The following is a 17,151-nucleotide window of genomic DNA, read 5'->3' as shown; positions in this document are numbered from 1 at the left end:
CTGAAGGTTCTTCATTTTTAATGCCGACTTCAACCAATGGTAGAAAAGTTTGGGCAAAAGTAGCTCCTAAGCCTTTACAAAGAAAGGGACACTCTTTAAAAGAGTATCATGACAACAAAAATAGGTCAGAAGAGTTTAAGAGAAAATATCTGGCCATTTTCTATGATTTCCCTAAGCAATCACTGCTATACAATCAAGTTTCAGCATATTAAAAAAAAAAAAAGGAGAGAAGTTCTATGGAATCTGCTTTATTTTGTCACGTATGTGCTATTCTTCAGCTAATATACGTTAACATGGGGCTGTAATATATTCCGTAACTACAGTACTCGTACAAGGTACAACACAGGAGCTATCCATCTATTTTTTATAGACAGACACCTTGTGATTGGCACCGATTCACACTCACGTTCCTGTAAGTGTAAAAATAAAAGTGTAAAGTTAACCCAACGTGTTTTTAGACTGCACGGAAGGAACATTCACAGAGTCAAGCGCATCCGTTCTTGCATTGGGGAGATTTGAATACCAGCTACAAAACATGGATGTTTTGCAATAGTTTAAAAAAAAAAAAAAAAAGTACATGCACAAGTTTGTCCTCATTTTCCTGTTTTGTACACGTTTATAAAGTCAGGATAGCAAACACAAACTGGCAGACACAGCCAATATGTTACTTTACCGGGTGGTGTAAAAAAAAGATGACGCAACCAGCAGACAAGATAAGTCACGATCTGTACGCGTTGACAATAAAAACAAGCACATGTAAATGATCTTGACTTTATTCCATTAAACATAATTGTGAAATTGAATACACTTGCATACAAAGGTTCTTTGGGAGAAATGAACTGTGATCCTCAAGGATGAAAAAAATCCATTTGCGGTTTTTCTCAGTTCTTCAGATAAGCGCTCTTGCGTAATACCAAGTGAAGCTTGATCGAGCACTTTTCAAATGTGGACTTTTGTTCACGTTGACTTCCTCCGTATATTTCCTTCATGACCCCTCATGTGGCAGAGAAAGAAGAGTGCCGCCATTCCACCCGCGCGTCATGATGATTCAATGCAACAATTTATTCAAGTGATTTTCCTGGAAGGAAAAAAAAAACAAGCACAGTTTTGCAATCCCGTAAAGCCGCACCAAAAGCCCGAGACGTGATATTCGATTCAAATCGGTCACCGTCTCTTTCGCTGTGAATAAAGCTGGACCAGGACGTACACCACTGCGGGCCAAAGCGCCGTCACCACAACGGCAATCGGACAACGGTCGAACGGCCACCAAGATGGTGTCAAAAACTGGAGCGACAACCAGAAAAATGTACTGATATGTGGGCCCGGCCGGAACGTTTGCTGACAATCTTGTAGAAAATATCTTCATACCTTTTGCGCTGCAGCTGGAGAATCTGCACACCTTGATGATGAGCTTGACTTCATATGTTCAAAAAGAGAAATGGAAACAAATGCATCACTTGGGCACGTAGCCAATCGCATGACATCCAACACACAGAGGAAAAATGGTCAAAAATAAATTGATCACAATGATTCAGAAGATGACTGGGTTCAGTTCTACAACACTCCAAACTACAATAAAAAACAGGAAAAGATGCTGACCCCGACGCCACACAGAGTCCTGTACTCTATCGATATTCTACGGCGGTAGCTCTGGGATTAATGACGAGACGAAAAAGTGAAATAACTCCAACTTTTAGACGTTTCCCGCTAATAACGAAGCAAAAGTATCCGTCCACTTTCAGGCACAACATAGCGGACAACATTTTTTTTTTTCAAGAGCCCGAGCTTTACCTGTGCCACAGCGAGGACCTCTAAAGCGCGAAGTCGACGCAGGGCGTCGGCCATGTCGTCCTGGAGTCTGGCGAGAGCCGCGACTATTTGCTCGTCGACGTCCCCCCTGGGCCGGGTGCCATTGTAGGTACAGAAGCACTGCTGGGAACTGCACGTGGTCTTCGGTGACTGACGATCTGATAGAGAAGCCACAAAGTCGGACGTGCAGGCTTGTTATGATGCTCAATTACAATATATATATATATATATTTTTTTTTTTTACCTCTAACAAACTCGTGAGATTCTCTATGGTAAGAATCTCCATGGTGTGAAGAGTCTTCTATTTTTAGGGTGGAGGAGCTCTCAAACCAAAGATCTTGTTCTGTCACCAAAGCAGTTGCTGATCCACCCGAGTGGATTTTGGCTGCAGCCGCAATCTGGTTGAAGGGAAGGTGACATGTTGTCAGTCGCAGTTTCTGATGCCGTTAGAAGCCAAAAGATGCTCAACGACATTTGTTGTGGTGCCCTGACGTTCGCCCACAGACCGTGTGGACATCTTCCTTAGTAGTCTTGACACTTATTGAACTCAATTTATTGTGACTTGAAAGGTATGACAGGTTCTGCATCGCTGACCTGGTGGAGCATTTTGGCATTGTTCTGGACTGCGTGCTCTTCGCTGTGAACATTCCCAACTTATTTTCACACATGCAAATTTCCCAGACCGTGTGACGTAATCCTTCCACGTGGAACAAACCTTCTCCGTGGCTGGATGATCCATTGAATCGCAGAACTCCTCATTGTCCGAGTCTGCCAGGTGGCAGCTCTTCTTCACAGCAACGTTGCCATCTCGACGACAAAAATATCATCATACTTGAGTTGATAACGTGAATCTGATCAATCCTAAACTGCATGTCAACGATACGCAAAGACACAACAAACTGTTGCTGCTTTACCGCCTTTATCTTGACTTTGGACAATGGAAGTGTTGTCGTAATGCGCTGCGACACACTGTCACGTGGCTTGAGTATTTTGGGGAGAGTTACAAAACAGCGTTTAGTATGATACAATTCAATACTGCACTGGGAAATAGAGCCGTAACCAGCAGCAATACCTCTCAGTCAAATGATTAACATGACGCCCGAGTGCACATTTTGGCCTGGTCAGGTTGGTTCAGGCCCTTGCTCCGGATTTGGGAGCCAGTTTGTATGTTGATGCTAACGTTACGATATGGAAGGGCCAGCGCTACCTGCGGCGTGTCCCCAAAAGTGCAGGCAGACGGGGCTGCGCGTGCTGAACTCTTTGGAGCAGGCCAGCTCCTCCTCCTCCGCCTCACTGTTCAGGGAGCTGCGATTCCCGTTGGTCAACGAGGACACGCTGGGCTCCGAACTGCTGCCGGACCCTGCGGCGTAGCGCCGCCACGCCGTGTCCTCCGCCGCGGGCAGCCTCCGCCCTGCGACAGGAGTGATGAAGAAAGATGGGAATCATCAAAAAGTTCGAAGCGTAAAGCGTCTTTGAAGCGGCAAAGCTGCCAACTCCGGCAGCACCGGTGGTACCTTTTCCATCCACCTTGTCTTCATCGTCTGTCCTGTCGTCTTCGCTACTTTCGTCTTTTCTCGGAGTTTCGCGACCACGGTCGCACCCTCCCGCCTCCCGTCCGTTAAAACCCACGCCACCTTCTTCATCGTGGACGTTTTGTATATCATCCCAGAGATCTCCGTAGCCTGCAAAGGCACACGGGAAAAACTCGGGCTTAGAAAAAGCCCCAACATGACGCTTGCCATTTGCAGCTTTCCACAGGCGGTTTCACGCAGGCATCCCGCCGACGCACACCAGTTGATTGTTGACTTGACATTTAGATTTACTTGTCGGGAAATGTGCTTGCCTTCCATCGCAGGTTCCTTTGGACCAAACACCTCTGCTGATAAAAGAGAAAAGTGACTGGGAAGTGCACCGAATGCAAAGACAAAAGAAATATTTGCATTTCTCTGGCTCCTGATGAGCTTTTCCACCTGCTTGCGTCGCAAAAGGTCTTCTGTCCAGCTCCCTCTCCTCGGAGGTATCCTCTTCCTCTTCCTCTTCCTCTTCCGGGACGAAGTCGCCAAGCTGCTGCACCAAGTCAGAAACCTCGTTTGAGATTGGCATGGTCTCCAAAATCTGAAATGGTCAAAGCAGTTGGAATCATTCTGCGAGTGCATACAGAATACGTCAAGAACATTCAAGCTGTGCTTTATAAATGTATCGGGCTTTTCCGTCAGAAAACGTCCGGCTAGATGCCCCTTTTCTAAACCGACGTCGAAAGACTTGAAGACACATTTGATGATAGGAGGCGACGGTGGACTGTTATTATTGTTTTTAATCCTCCCACACCGATTGATGACATTTTGTGAAAACAGCAAAATGTGTACCAGCTGGATGTTTTCAACATAATTCTTCATGGCTTCTTCCTTTGTCATGTTTCCCAAGGAGCTCCACGCGTCCCTGACAACAAAAAAATGTCATCCAATTTCACGTGGATGCAAATGTTGGCAGTTACAGCACGTCAAATACGGATTTCACCGAAACGTGCGTACCATTTGTTTTTTTGATGTGAATCCCAGAAGCCGGTGGGTCTCGCGAAGGTGCAAGGCCCCACGGTGGCTTGCTTGTAGTAACTATAAAACATCAGCATCATGTCATCCGACAGCTGGAAGGGACCTAAGACGAAGAAAGAAACGGTGAATTCAAATCAAAGTCGACAAAAGTGTGGTCAAGATCCGGCAGGGGAGTTCTCATTCTACTCGACGGTTCCGTTCTTCAGCTTGATAAACAGAAGGAAAGCTCAGTGAACCTGCATCTAGGTCAGCTTGAGCCACAAACTACTACTGTGCTGCAGCGTGTCTTTCAAAAAGGAAGAAATAACCCCGGACTTTCCCGGGATGTAGAGAAAAGTCCACCTTGTTTGGGCAAGCTGCAGATGACTTTCACCGCTGCAGCAAATTTGGCCCGCAAGGTTTGTGGCTGCGCTCCGTCCGGCGCCATGGCGACCGTCGACCGTCGACCGTCGACGCCGGCGTCCTCCTCAGCTTTCCACGAGAAACTCACCACGGACCAAAATCATGTCATAAAGAATAACGGTGCCTTTCATTTGCCCCTAATCGATACTATTTTTGTAACTCACCGTACACAGAATATCTGCGAAATGTTCAAACGAATGGGAAGGAGAAGCCAGCAGCTTGGGAAACGTAGTTTTATTATTATTATTATTATTGTCTTTTTTTTTCTTTCTTCAAGATAATGAGCTCGAGTCCCACCCACAATGCCTCACGAAAGGGGGCTTTAAACCGCGGTGGTTTCTGGGAAACGTAGTGCGTCGACGGCGGACGCGAGCGACGCGCGCCGTATTTTCTTTAAATCGATCAAATAAACCAAACCCAAACGAATTATGATCAAGGGGCAAATTCGTATTTGATTATGACTACTGTTACCCTTGAGTCGATCGTTGCCGTTTATGTTTTGAACGTAGTTGCTCCCGCTTTCATGCATCGCAGGGTTCCGCCTCCAAGGTGAGGCGAGGATGGGGGGGGGGGGGCTCGGGGGGGCTCTCCCTTCCTCTCCTCTTCATCTCCTTCGCTGGTTCTGTCGCTCTCCCGGCTCGTGCCTGCGCCTCGGCCGCACAGCAGCAGCAGCAGCACCGGCACCGGCACCGGCACCGGCATCCCCGCCCGCCCTCGTCGAGCAAGCAGGACAGAAATGCAAAGAGACGGAAGATGGCAGAGCTGCAAATGTTGTTAGAGGAGGAAATCCCCGCCGGCAAACGGGCTCTCGTGGAGAGCTACCAGAACCTTTCTCGGGTCGCCGAATACTGTGAGAACAACTACGTTCAGGTAAATGAGCGACGTTCCTTTGGACGTTCTGATGATGATGATGATGGTGGTGGTGGTGGTGGTGGTGATGGTGGTCTGCTCGAGAGAGAGCAAGCAAGCAAGCGCGGGGGGGGGGGGGGTAGCAAATGCGCCTCTTGGAGGGGAAACGAGCTCGCAATCCGCCCCAATTTGCCCCTTTTGGGTCGGTGTAAGGATTCGGCGGCCTCCTGCGGTCTCGGCAAAAGCAAATTAAAGCAAGACGATTTTGCTCGTGGAGGGTGTGTCGTTGTCCCCCCCCCCACCGCCGCCGCCGACAACGTGCACCCCCTGCTCGATAAATATAGAATCAAAAGAATACTCATTTTGAACGTGTAGCGTTAGTTTGCGCCGCTGAGGTCCGAAAACGTTTCCCTTTGCCCGATTCGATTGCAACGTCGTCCTCTTTTGCTCGGCATCCCACGACAATTTTTTCTTCCGTTCGAAAATGTCGAGCTAGCATCTGATGCTTGCAGTACATTAGCGAAGCTGAGATTCATTTTCACGCAACGAAGACTAAAACCACAACCGAATTTGCATCTCCTGCTACTGTCCTCGCGGTGAACGTGCAGCAGCAGCAGCAGCAGCAGCAGCGGGCCACCATTGTTCGATTGCACGTTGATTGGGAAGGTTTTCCAGCGCAGGTTCTGGTTCGTGAGAGGTCTGCTGCTCCCGTGCTCATGTTGTACCGGCACTACTTACTGTATTACACGAGCTGCTGCGTAACTGCTTTATTTGCATTTGTGTAATAATCCTATGCATTGCAACGACAGACATTTCTCACTCACGTTTGCCCCTTTTTTGAGATTCAATGAAGAAATCGGGGAGAAATCTCAATGTGATGGCGTCCAGTTCTGGAGAACTGCCAACTGGAACCACAACGACTCATATGATTCAAATGGATTTGTACTACTGTTACAATCAAAGCATCATTTCTCAGCATATATTGGATCTCATTAAGTGAATGGCATCGAGGGGTCGAAATCAAATGCAGTTGATGCTTCAATTTTGGTAGTAATCAAGTTATAAAAAATGTATGTATATATATATATACGTAGAGAACAATCCATTTTAATTGAATTATTTAACTCATATGAAGTCTTGTATTTCCATATACTCACACATCGTGTTAATGTTGAAACTATTGCAGTGACTTACAATAATTAAAAATATATATATATATATTTTTTATAAAAAAAAATGCCTCTGCCTCCTCGGGCTTGCTGTACAACCGTACGCCAATTTATTGAGTGGTCCTAATGGTGACATTTGGATTGATTCAACAACAGACTATTTTGGTTAGACGTGTACGGTATTTGTCGCCCATCCCCGATGGATCTTTATGATGGAGACTCGGTAGGAGGTGAGTCCAAATACTGTACGGCAGTAAAAAAAAAAAAAAAAAAAAATGAAATGAAAGAGCACCTACTCAAAAGCACAACCTCGGAGGAGCTCAATTAAAGTGACGCCTGAGACAAAAGGGAAATGTTCTCACTACGCCAAACCAAAGAGTTCATTTTGCTTTTGCTTCTTTGCATTTTCTTGTCACGTCGATGATGAATATTGACGAGCGCTTTCATATCATCAAGAGGAAATGACAATCCATTCCACCCAAAAAGGTGTCCTTAGACGTTTGCAAGCTATCGTATTTCTTTCGAACCCTCATTTGAAGTCGGTTCCTTTCAAATGCTGAATTCCAAATATAGCAACTCTGAACGACGCCAAAAACGATCGACCTCCACTACTTCTTGGATGACAGTCTTCTTTTTTTTTGGAAAAAAAAATGTTTTCCACGATAAATGGAAATATTTGTGAGACAAATGTGTTGACGAGCTTCTACAAGAGGACGTGATCCTTCTGATCGGCACCCGAATCTCCCACGATCTCGATCCCGTCGTTTTTTTTTTCCAGTTAAGACTTTCCTGCGGTCTTTTTAACGGATGCCGTTAACCGCAATCCGACCGAGTACTTTTCAGTATTCTAATTTATCCACAATTCTGATTCTGGCATGTAAGCGTAGCGACAGTCTTGACGACCTCAACGTCGACGCCCACAGGACAAGTGACGCTCTCCGCGTTAGCCTGACACACATTTCAAATGCGGGTAATAATTTGACGGCATCTAAAACAACACCGATGTGATTTTTAGATTAGAGATTTCACAGGAGGCAAAGGATAATCCCTCAGCCCGACCAGAATAAATTGAAATCCAAGTGTTGGAACCTATTACAAAACGGCCAGAATGTTGGCCATTTATTATTTTTGAGCTGCTGTGAAAAGCCGAATTGATATCACAAAGAATACGGACTCGTCACTGGCATATAAATGACCGCCAAGGGTTACTTACGTGTTCATAATTCACGTTTGTTGGGTGCCGTTTCAGATGTATATTCCTCTGCTTATGGTTAGCTAAGATCAGAAAATGTTCCCCAGGCTTCCGTCTGATAATAGTCTGAAGTCGGCGCTGATATTTTCGTGTTGCTCCATCGCACGCGTTGTAACCGGTGCAGAAAAAAGGTCTCGCTGCTCCGTGTGAGCACGTCACAGCGAGCCCGTCCGCGTCATCGATTCCTTTGGCGTGACCGAGACTCGATTGGTCTTGTTGCAGATCCCAAGGTTATTTCATCGAATCGCCGCTATCTGATGGCAAATCGTTTTGTGACACCGCAAGTAACGAAGCGATCTGGCCTTTGGGTGAATTGGTTGCACAAAGAAAGAAAGAAAGAGAGGAAAAGTTACCAGTCGTTGAAGTTGAGACCAACATCCCGTTGGCATCTTGAAGTGAGCCAGATGAAGAGTACGACCCAAGCGTGACCCGCACCGCACTAAATATCTTCACAGCATGTCAACGTTGTCGAAAACTAATCAAAGTTTCCATTTAACAGCTTTTTTGTTTGAAGAATTTCTGTGCGGTGTTTAAATATATTGAAATGGACTAATTCCTAACTTTTGTTTCTCTCAGCTTGGAACAAGATAAAAGGTTGCGTTTCCACAAATCTGGGGTTCCATGGATTCCAGAATTTGCGTGAAATGACAAATTTATGTTGGTACCTTTTATGGCTTGGAAGCGTTAGCGCATCTGGGTCACAATTCTGAGGTCTGGAGCTTGTGCCTGCGCCTGCGCGGCTTTTCTCCGGGTGGGCACTCCGCTTTCCTCCCACATCCCAATAAGAAACTCTGAATTGCCCATAGGTGTGAATGTTTTGCGATTGGCCGGCGACCAGTTCAGGGTGTACCTCGCCTGAAGGTCGCTGGGATCGGCTTCAGCACGCCCGCGACCAGCTAAAGGAGCAGCAGAAGGGATCGTAGACGAATGAACTTTGCAGTCCCGCTGGCAGTTTCCTAATTGGAAAAAAAAAACAAAACATTGCGTGTCTTCCTGTTTTGCTTGCAAACTATTTTCAAGGCACGCGAAAACAGCGGGTGAAGGTCCGACTCGCTTGGCTGGACTCGCAGCATGCAGCGCTCCCGTGTCGTCCTCGTGGGGCGATTGTGAGCGTTGGCATTCATCGAAGCGGCGGCTTCTGTCATCTTGACGCCGGCCACTGGAAACATTCCTTGCACTTGTTTTTCTCCCTCCTGTGCCACTTGTTCATCCGTCCGTCCGTTTCTCCTCGCGTCGCCCCGGAGCCAAGCGCAGCCCTTGTTCACGCCGTACGGTCTGGTCTTACTTTGTCCTTTGCTTCCTTGTCGTCGTTGAGGCTCAAGACAAGAGGAAGGCCCTGGAGGAGACCAAGTCCTACACCACCCAGTCTCTGGCCAGCGTGGCTTACCAAATCAACGCCTTGGCCAACAATGTGCTCCAGCTGCTGGACATCCAGACCTCGCAGCTCCGGCGCATGGAGTCCTCCATCAACCACATCTCCCAGGTACGTGCGGTACTCCACACATTATACGAGCGGCCGAGAATGACTTTCCACTGGCCAACCGCGTTCGCAGTATGTTACAGCAACTAATGCGTGAGTTTTGTCGGTTAAAATGGTCCAAAAGTTGTTGGATTGGACGTTTTGAAACCAAGCTGACACCCAGCCATCCATCCAAGTATGAAGTCCAAAATGCGCAATCCCTTCAAGCTCGAACGGAGAAACGCCGTCAGACCACCCGCCCCCCCCCCCCGCCCCCCCCCCCCCCCCCTTTGTGCTTCTTTAAGCCTGTCAGGAATGAAGTGAAATCCCGACACAGCTTATTTCAACCGGCGTTTGACACCGCAAGCTTCGGGACGGACGGAGCAGCGTTTGTTTGATGCCGTCTGCTTCCTCATAAACGGCGCCTCCTCTTCCTGATACTTGCGGGATAGCTTTTACTGAGGGACCGCTGCCACGTACAGGGAGTCCTCGGTCTCCGACTGAGATCCGTTCCTCCGGTAGCGACTCAACTCGGATTCCGCCGTGAAAGTCAGAATTGACATTGAAACACTTGGTATAAAAAAAAAAAAAAAAAAAAAAACAAATACGTTGAAATAAAGAAGATGATGTACTTGGCATTACAGGGAGAAGAAAGGGAGGCTGCGCTTAGCTATTCCCAAGGAACCCGCTCCTCCATCCTCTCCATCTCCACAAGTCTCAAAGAACCTTGTATCCGACATCGGACCAGAAACCCTTCACGTGCTCTAAAATACGGGCTTTGTCTTTCATAATTGTCACCACGGTCAACCGGCTGAAGCCTCGGTGGTGTTGGCGTCTCTCCTTTCTCCGACCTTTGTATGATCTTGAGCGTCGTTTCCACGGTGATGGATTTTCTTTTGGCTTCAGAAGACGCAGCGTTCCTCTTTGGGGCCATCATGTCGAAAAAGGAGGGGGAAAAATGCAGAAGATAGTCCCGTTTAGCCAGACAAAAGGCCGGACGGGGGACGGGCGTTGGAAAGTCGAAAGGTCTTAGGTCGAGAGCGTCTTGGCCCGAGGACTCCCTGTACTCCAGTTTTCCCATCACTCCCGTTTCAGTGGACTGTCAAACGGCAAATGTTGCGATAAATCGGGGCTCAGCGACCTTTTTGAGGCCGAGGGCTACTTCGTGAGCACCGATCGGACCAACGGCTACGTGACCCGTTTGCCGCAAATTTCAGACTCAATTCGTTACAAGTACATCAAATGTTTTTGCTTCAATTTATTGTAGTAAGTGACATTACAGTTTTTTTTTACATTTTTAATTCACGTGAACAAGTCAGATTCAAATAATAGTAACAATTTGTGGCCTGTGCTATTTTTAGAACATACTTCGCAGGGGGCCTCATGTGGTCCTCGCGGGCTGCAGCGCGTTGGCGACCCCTGCGATAAATCAAAGGTCATCGGTCAGTACGCGGCAGCCAAGTAAGCGGCACACAATTCAAGTGCGGCGTTTGAACAGAAGTGTGTTGACTTTTTCTCTCCACCTCATCTTGACGCTGCTGCTGTTCAAAACTGTTTGGTATCACACGAGTTCTTCCCGAGCTCATTTCTCGCGGAAATGGAAATGAACACATGACATCATCTTTTTTTTCTTGTTCAGAACTGCAAAAGTAAGTGAAGGAAAATATCCCCGTCAATAGCGTGGCACGTATTTCCTGGTGATTCAAGTTGAAGGTTGATGTCATTATAGAGAGCCGGAGTGTGAAATGCGTGAGAATGAGAGCAGAAGAAGGAGAGCTCGACTGGAAAGACGTCGTCGAAGAGGCGACACAAAGACCAAGACACTGACTGAATTGCTTTCCTGCTGACTTTCTCTCGCGCAGACGGTGGACATTCACAAGGAGAAGGTGGCCCGTCGTGAAATCGGCATCCTGACCACCAATAAAAACACCTCTCGCACCCACAAGATCATCGCCCCGGGCAACATGGAGCGGCCCGTGCGCTACATTCGAAAACCCATCGATTACACGCTGCTGGATGACGTGGGCCACGGAGTCAAAGTAAGATTCCTTTGGCTCGATTCCACACGGATCCCGTTCGCGAGATTTCTTTCCCCGGGCGCCGATAAAAAGGCGCAAACGACGGCCTTCGGGGAAGCGTCGCCCGTGCCAAACGTGACCCGTCCGGAGAAAATGTTTCTGCGCCCTCTTTCCGGCCTCATGCTTGACGACGTGTCTTCTCTCTCTCTCTCTCTCTCTCTCTCTCTCTCTCCACATGATCCATCTGCTGCCCCCTTTGCTCACTTTTGGCAAAAGAATAATGTGCAGTGACTGCTGCTGTCGTCTTTTTGTCTATCTCGTCAGGGAGTCCGCCCCGCACTCATTGCATCCCGATACGAAATGGCACAAACTGAACAAGTTGCATGTTGTACTGCACTTTTGTTTCGATTGAATTTTTGGCCGCGCAACGCGTCGGCCGCAACCTCATGAGCCGTGCGCATTTGCTTCGATGGAACATTGCACGACGCAGTCTTTGCAGCTGTTATACGAATAAGATAACGTGTAGTTGAACCCGAAATTTGATCATCATCTTTTGCATCAAGCAGTAGCTAGCAAGTCGGTGAGTTTCCACAAGGTTGCGAGTGCAGCATCCTTCCCCGTCAACGTCAGATTGCTGAATCGTGCTTGGTTCATTTGAAACGACCCAGTCTGTACATGAACATCATCGGGGGGCTGCGGCTCAATCGCGGCGATTGTCCGAGTGTCCTCGTCTACGAGAGGCCAGCCTTTCTTTCCCTGCCGGAAAAAGCTCGTGAGACATTTCGACACGAGTGTCCTTTTTCCCTCCCGTCTGTCAGACGGTGACCGTTTTAATCGAACGGACCTGAAGCTGAACTTGCCGTCTTGTCGTGTGGCACGCGCTGAAATGATTTTCCCAATTTCTGTCTTCTCTCTTCTTCTGCTTGCATTCAACTCAGTGGCTTAAAGCCAAGGTAAGACACGTCGACCTTCCTCTTCTCTTTTTTTGTACGATGTAGTCTAAACGTTCTGCCCAGACAATATTCCTACAACCGATGTACGAGCGTGCATTGACGTACAATCGTCCGCTCCCTCTTACGGGAGCGCTCGGCTTTCTCGGTCTCCGACGAGGCGCGCGCCGGGGTCATTCGGGTGCTTCTCACGAGTCTTTTTCTTTAGCAAAACGGGAACAATGCCGCCGGACGAGGAGGAGGAGGAGGGACGCTGTCGAGGACCAATCCACCCACCCAGAAACCCCCGAGCCCCCCGATGGCTGGCCGCGGTACTTTGGGGTAAGAGTCGAGACCGGGAATCGTCCGGTGCTGACGCAAACCGGCGCCAACTTTGCGTTTTGGGCTTTATTCTGCGTCGCTTGGTCACCAATGACGATGACCGAGGGCAGCTATCAGCAAGTGTACAGCTGCGACGTTTGCTCTCTTGAGGCAATTATGGAGAATGGCCTCCGTGTCGGCGACCCGTCCCGTGCACGTTCATATGCGTCCATGAGTCCAGAAGCAGTCGGTTTGACCTGCGTTTGTCTTCGGCTAGGCGGAACACGCCCTACAAGACGCTGGAGCCGGTCAAGCCTCCGGTGGTGCCCAACGACTACATGACCAGCCCGGCCCGTTTGAGCGGCCAGCAGAGCCCCGCGCGTACGGCCTCCCTCAATCAGAGGCCCCGGACGCACAGGTACGCGTCGTCGCCGAAACAAGATGGCGTTTGGTGACGCGTCGGTCCGGTCGCGGGTCAGCTGCTTCAGCCTACTGAGAGTGGCGCTGGGCTGCGGACCCAATTTCAGCCGTAGCACGTTGCCCACCTATATTTGATTGACAGCGACCAACGTCAACAGTGAAAAAGGGGAAGAATGATGCTCTTTTCTTTCATTTGGAAAACGACAAAGGCCCCAAGTGGCTGGTTTTTTTTTGATGCACATTCGCACGAGCACAAATGAAATAAATACACAACTCCATCAATGTTTACTACACGTCACGAGGTGGGCTACACACAGTATGTATCTTAAAAAAAAAAAAAAAAACACCTAGTATTGTACAATTATATTTCACTATCCAATCTGAAAAGATGATTAATTGACGTGAAAAAGTGAAGGTGGCATAGCGGAGTCGCAGTTCTGAAGTTCAGGCTTTGAATCTGAGCAGTGGACGTCCCAAGTGGGCTTTGCGTGTCCTTCTTGGGCGTACGTGGATTTTCTCCAGGTTTTCTGACTTCATCCCACATTCCGGTAAATATGTATTTGAGGTTCATTGAAATCTGCACTATAAATCATCCATCAATGGTTTTTTTTTTGTTTGTTTTTTTTATTAAATGTGCAATCTAAGCAGACCAGCTGAGGGTTTGGCCAGCGTCTTGCCCAAAGTCAGCCGGGATGGGTCCGACCCACCCTTAAAGGACTCCAAAGCGATTCCTTTGGCGAGATATTTGAAGGTCCAAATGGTTCTCCAAAATGTTACAGGAGGCCGACATCCATTGGGCATCTGGCAAAACGTAATCTTTTGCCACTGGCACGAGTGTCGTGGCAGACAACAAGCCAAAAATATTGCGACGGGCCGCCTAACGTAGAACGCGGCCTTCCCGTTTAGTGTGACAAATCCTTCAAATATCGCTAACGCTTCACCTGCAGCGGCAGCAGCGGCGGCAGCGGCGGCGGCGGCGGCGGGAGGGAGAACAGCGGAAGCGGCTCGGCGGGCGTCCCCTTGGCGGTCCCGACCCCTTCCCCTCCCAGTATGGGCCAAGGTGAGTCCGAGCGGCTCTTTTCTCCCCCGCCGAGCGCGTCCTCCAAAATGCGACATTCGTTGTTGCTCCCGCAGCGGCGACGGCGACGTCTTGCGCCTCGGTGCCGCAAGGTCCCGGGCCGGGCCCCATCCCCATGTCCCAGTTCGGCACCATCTCCCGGCAGATCTCGCGTCACTCCTCGTCCGCCACCTCCTCGGCCTCCATGGTGTCGGCCACGGGGACGTATCGGCGCGCTCCCTCGGCTTCCTCGCAGCAGCCCCACCTCAACGGGGGTCCGACTTTCCCGCAAAACTCGGGTAACCGGACCTTTGGTTCTTTTACGATCGCCAATTCTTTGGGTGTGCAGAATTTGAATGGGCTGTCTTTTGCCGCCGTTGAGGGCACAACATCTGCTGAAGAAAAGCTTTTCTTTTTGTCCACACTTTATGTTGACTCGGACGGCTTTTCCTCTAATGGCCTGACGTGCAGGACGACATAAAAAAAGTTTTTGGGTTTTTTTTTTTATAGCCCCGAATGGAAGCGGTAACCGAACGCGGGACGTCCTTTTGGAATATTTGTACGGCCGACAGACGCACACAGTACGCACTTGCGGATCAAGTCTTGAAGAAGCGGTTTTTCTTTTACTAGGGACTGCCCCAAATGCATATATCGACAGTGATACCGATTCAAATATTTAGCTGAATAAATTTCCAATAGCCGATTAATCGGTTGATTCGTTTGAAAACTAGATAATATGTAGATGATGTAATTTTCGGCCCATAAGCCGCAACTTTTTCCACACGCTTTCAACCCTGCGGCTTACGTGGCTGATTTGTGCATTTTTTTCTAACAGCCGCCAGGGGGCACTCGAGCGGAAAAGGCAAGAGTGAGACCGGTGGAATATATGTGCCTCGGAGGAGACTTTTACCGGTGTTTTTGTTTTTTGAACCGCCCCTGTTAGTACTGTGCTACCATGTAGGTATTAAAACTCTTTTCTGTATACCGTCGCTCTCTTTGTAAATATGTCATATTTCAATGTGGGGACTTGCGGCTTATGTATGTGCCAAATGGTATTTCCTTGACAAACGGACCAGGTGAGGCTTATAATTGGGTGCGCCCCGTAGGCCGGAAACTACGGTAAATACAAAAAGTTACCGAAAACTTGGGATCGTCGCGACCTCCCCGTTCTTCACCGGTCGCCCTTTGGTGGCTTCGCTGCTCACGCGTCCTCTGCTTTGTCCTCCGCATCGACATCCCCTGCGCCGCTGCCTCTTCTAGTGTCGGTGGCGCCTCCCCCCCCTCCGACGGTCCAGCTGACACCGCAGATCCCTCTGACGGGCTTCGTGGCCAGAATGCAGGAGAGCAGTAAGTTCTAAGCTTTGTGTGTTCGCTACAGTAAACGTGTACAAGCAGACTCACTTTGTGTGTCTGCGATGGACGGTGGACTCGCGTACATTGCGGGGAACTGCGAGTCGACGCTTTCCCTCCACTCTCTTTTCGCATTTAATGTTTCGTGCTGCTCAACTTTGCCTCTGCTTTTTTTTTTTTTATTAACACTTGTCCGTGGGATGTCTGTCTGCCGTCATGGCGACGAGCACATAAAGTTCCGGCTCGGGGCGGAAACGTGGCCCGACGCCAGTGGCCGATCCACCCTGGGCCCGTCTGCCAAATACACTTTTTGTGATAATCGTCTCTGGTGAGCCTGACACGAACTTGAGTTTCATGTCAGAACTTGTGAACACTTCAGGCTCCTGCGAGGCACCACCGGTAGTCGTATTGCTGTGGGATGGCCCAGATTTGAAATAAATTAGCTCTGTTGCCCTCTAGTGAGCAGAACGATCACTGCATTATGATTTCAATCGATCGATGTTGCTGCAGATTTTGCGTGGCTTTAATATCGTCAGAGTAACTAGAGCGTGGCATAAGTGCACACTTATCATCAGTCAAAATATGGAGATATTTCATTTTGGTATCTTTGCGCATCCTTTAATGCAGTGCTTTATTACGCCCAAGATCGCGTTCAATGAAGGCTGAAAATCCATCTCCATTTTTTTCTCGGCGCTCTCCATTGACTGGGGGGACCCGTCGGATTCCTCATCTGCCGATCGCAGGCCACACGTACACAAAAGTCCTCGCGTGTTTTGGGATGTGGGAGGAAAATGTTGCAGGAGGGGAGAAAAAAAAAAAAACAAAAAACGCGTGCAGAACATGTAGTAAAGTTGACACCGGAGAGATTGGGACCCCGCATCTCAGAAATGTGCGGCAAACGCGCTAACCACTAGTGCCCCGCATCTCTGCCGGAATCCAAAGGGAAATGGATGAATTGATCGTCTGTCAACGTTTCACACGCTTTGGCTGTATTTAATTCGCCGTCCTTCTGCTGTGCTTCCCCTTCAGTAACTGACAGCCCAGCGCCGCCGCCTCCGCCCCCGCCCGAGGACTCGGGCGCGTTCGAGGAGCCGTCGGCGCCGCCTCCCCCGCCTCCCGTCGACTATGAGGAAGAGGAGGCCGCCGTTGTCCATTACAGCGACCCCTACGCTGATGGAGACCCCCACTGGGCCCCGAAAGTCTATTTGGAGAAAGGTACGCAGAAACCGCTCGAGCCAAAACTCCGGCTCCTACTTTTTGCCCAGTCTTCACTTTCTGCTGGTTTTGTCGTCGTCGTCGCCCCCCCCCCCTCCCCCGCCCCTTTTGTAGTCGTGGCCATCTACGACTACAGTAAGGACAAGGAGGACGAGCTCTCCTTCATGGAAGGAGCCATCATTTATATCATCAAGAAGAACGACGACGGCTGGTTCGAAGGAGTCTGCAACGGCGTCACCGGACTCTTCCCGGGAAACTACGTCGAGTCCATCATGCACTACGCTGATTAGGGGGAGGGAGGGGGGGGGGGGCTGTGGGGGGGGGCGGACACCCCCCCCCCCCCAAAACG

The 17,151-nt window shown here is 49.1% G+C and overlaps 2 protein-coding genes across 5 annotated transcripts; one reads left to right on the top strand and one right to left on the bottom strand.

Moving 5' to 3' along the window:
* Window positions 1–757: 757 nt before the first annotated feature.
* On the bottom strand, window positions 758–5,074 carry LOC133510578 (acyl-CoA-binding domain-containing protein 5A-like). Of its 4 annotated transcripts, XM_061838635.1 has the most exons (14): window positions 4,928–5,070; window positions 4,704–4,846; window positions 4,341–4,464; window positions 4,176–4,248; window positions 3,780–3,924; window positions 3,653–3,685; window positions 3,324–3,491; window positions 3,017–3,220; window positions 2,525–2,616; window positions 2,054–2,207; window positions 1,792–1,967; window positions 1,369–1,416; window positions 1,169–1,284; window positions 758–1,078 (listed from the first exon to the last, which is right to left on the bottom strand). In XM_061838635.1, exons 2-14 carry the CDS (start codon window positions 4,786–4,788, stop codon window positions 1,066–1,068), a joined length of 1,431 nt encoding a protein of 476 aa, XP_061694619.1. In that variant the 5' UTR covers window positions 4,789–4,846; window positions 4,928–5,070; the 3' UTR covers window positions 758–1,065. The 4 variants fall into 4 exon arrangements, 2 of the variants coding, with proteins under 2 accessions (XP_061694619.1, XP_061694618.1); XM_061838634.1 differs by having other exon boundaries at window positions 3,633–3,924; window positions 4,928–5,071; XR_009797647.1 differs by lacking the exons at window positions 758–1,078; window positions 1,169–1,284; window positions 1,369–1,416 and adding an exon at window positions 2,404–2,446 and having other exon boundaries at window positions 1,829–1,967; window positions 3,633–3,924; window positions 4,928–5,074.
* A 209-nt stretch (window positions 5,075–5,283) lies between these two features.
* abi1b (abl-interactor 1b) lies at window positions 5,284–17,105 on the top strand. The gene is made up of 10 exons (XM_061838637.1): window positions 5,284–5,633; window positions 9,349–9,516; window positions 11,355–11,531; window positions 12,669–12,781; window positions 13,038–13,178; window positions 14,128–14,240; window positions 14,315–14,536; window positions 15,498–15,584; window positions 16,617–16,802; window positions 16,917–17,105. Exons 1-10 carry the CDS (start codon window positions 5,517–5,519, stop codon window positions 17,090–17,092), a joined length of 1,500 nt encoding a protein of 499 aa, XP_061694621.1. The 5' UTR covers window positions 5,284–5,516; the 3' UTR covers window positions 17,093–17,105.
* The last annotated feature ends 46 nt before the right edge of the window (window positions 17,106–17,151 follow it).

This window comes from Syngnathoides biaculeatus, chromosome 13 (assembly GCF_019802595.1).
Source record: "Syngnathoides biaculeatus isolate LvHL_M chromosome 13, ASM1980259v1, whole genome shotgun sequence".
NCBI lineage: Eukaryota > Metazoa > Chordata > Actinopteri > Syngnathiformes > Syngnathidae > Syngnathoides > Syngnathoides biaculeatus.
The sequence above is the reverse complement of the archived record's forward strand: the minus strand, read 5'-3'. Positions and strand labels throughout refer to the sequence as shown.

Excerpts from the sequence above, each read along its gene's own strand:
- LOC133510578 (XM_061838634.1), bottom strand. The coding sequence starts at position 4,788 with ATGGCGCCGGACGGAGCGCAGCCACAAACCTTGCGGGCCAAATTTGCT. Across the intron at positions 4,465-4,703 it reads CTGCAGCTTGCCCAAACAAG|GTCCCTTCCAGCTGTCGGAT; the intron begins GTGGACTTTTCT and ends TCTTCGTCTTAG. Across the intron at positions 1,968-2,053 it reads ATCTCACGAGTTTGTTAGAG|ATCGTCAGTCACCGAAGACC; the intron begins GTAAAAAAAAAA and ends CTTCTCTATCAG.
- abi1b (XM_061838637.1), top strand. The coding sequence starts at position 5,517 with ATGGCAGAGCTGCAAATGTTGTTAGAGGAGGAAATCCCCGCCGGCAAA. Across the intron at positions 13,179-14,127 it reads CAGAGGCCCCGGACGCACAG|CGGCAGCAGCGGCGGCAGCG; the intron begins GTACGCGTCGTC and ends CTTCACCTGCAG. Across the intron at positions 16,803-16,916 it reads GAAAGTCTATTTGGAGAAAG|TCGTGGCCATCTACGACTAC; the intron begins GTACGCAGAAAC and ends CCCCTTTTGTAG.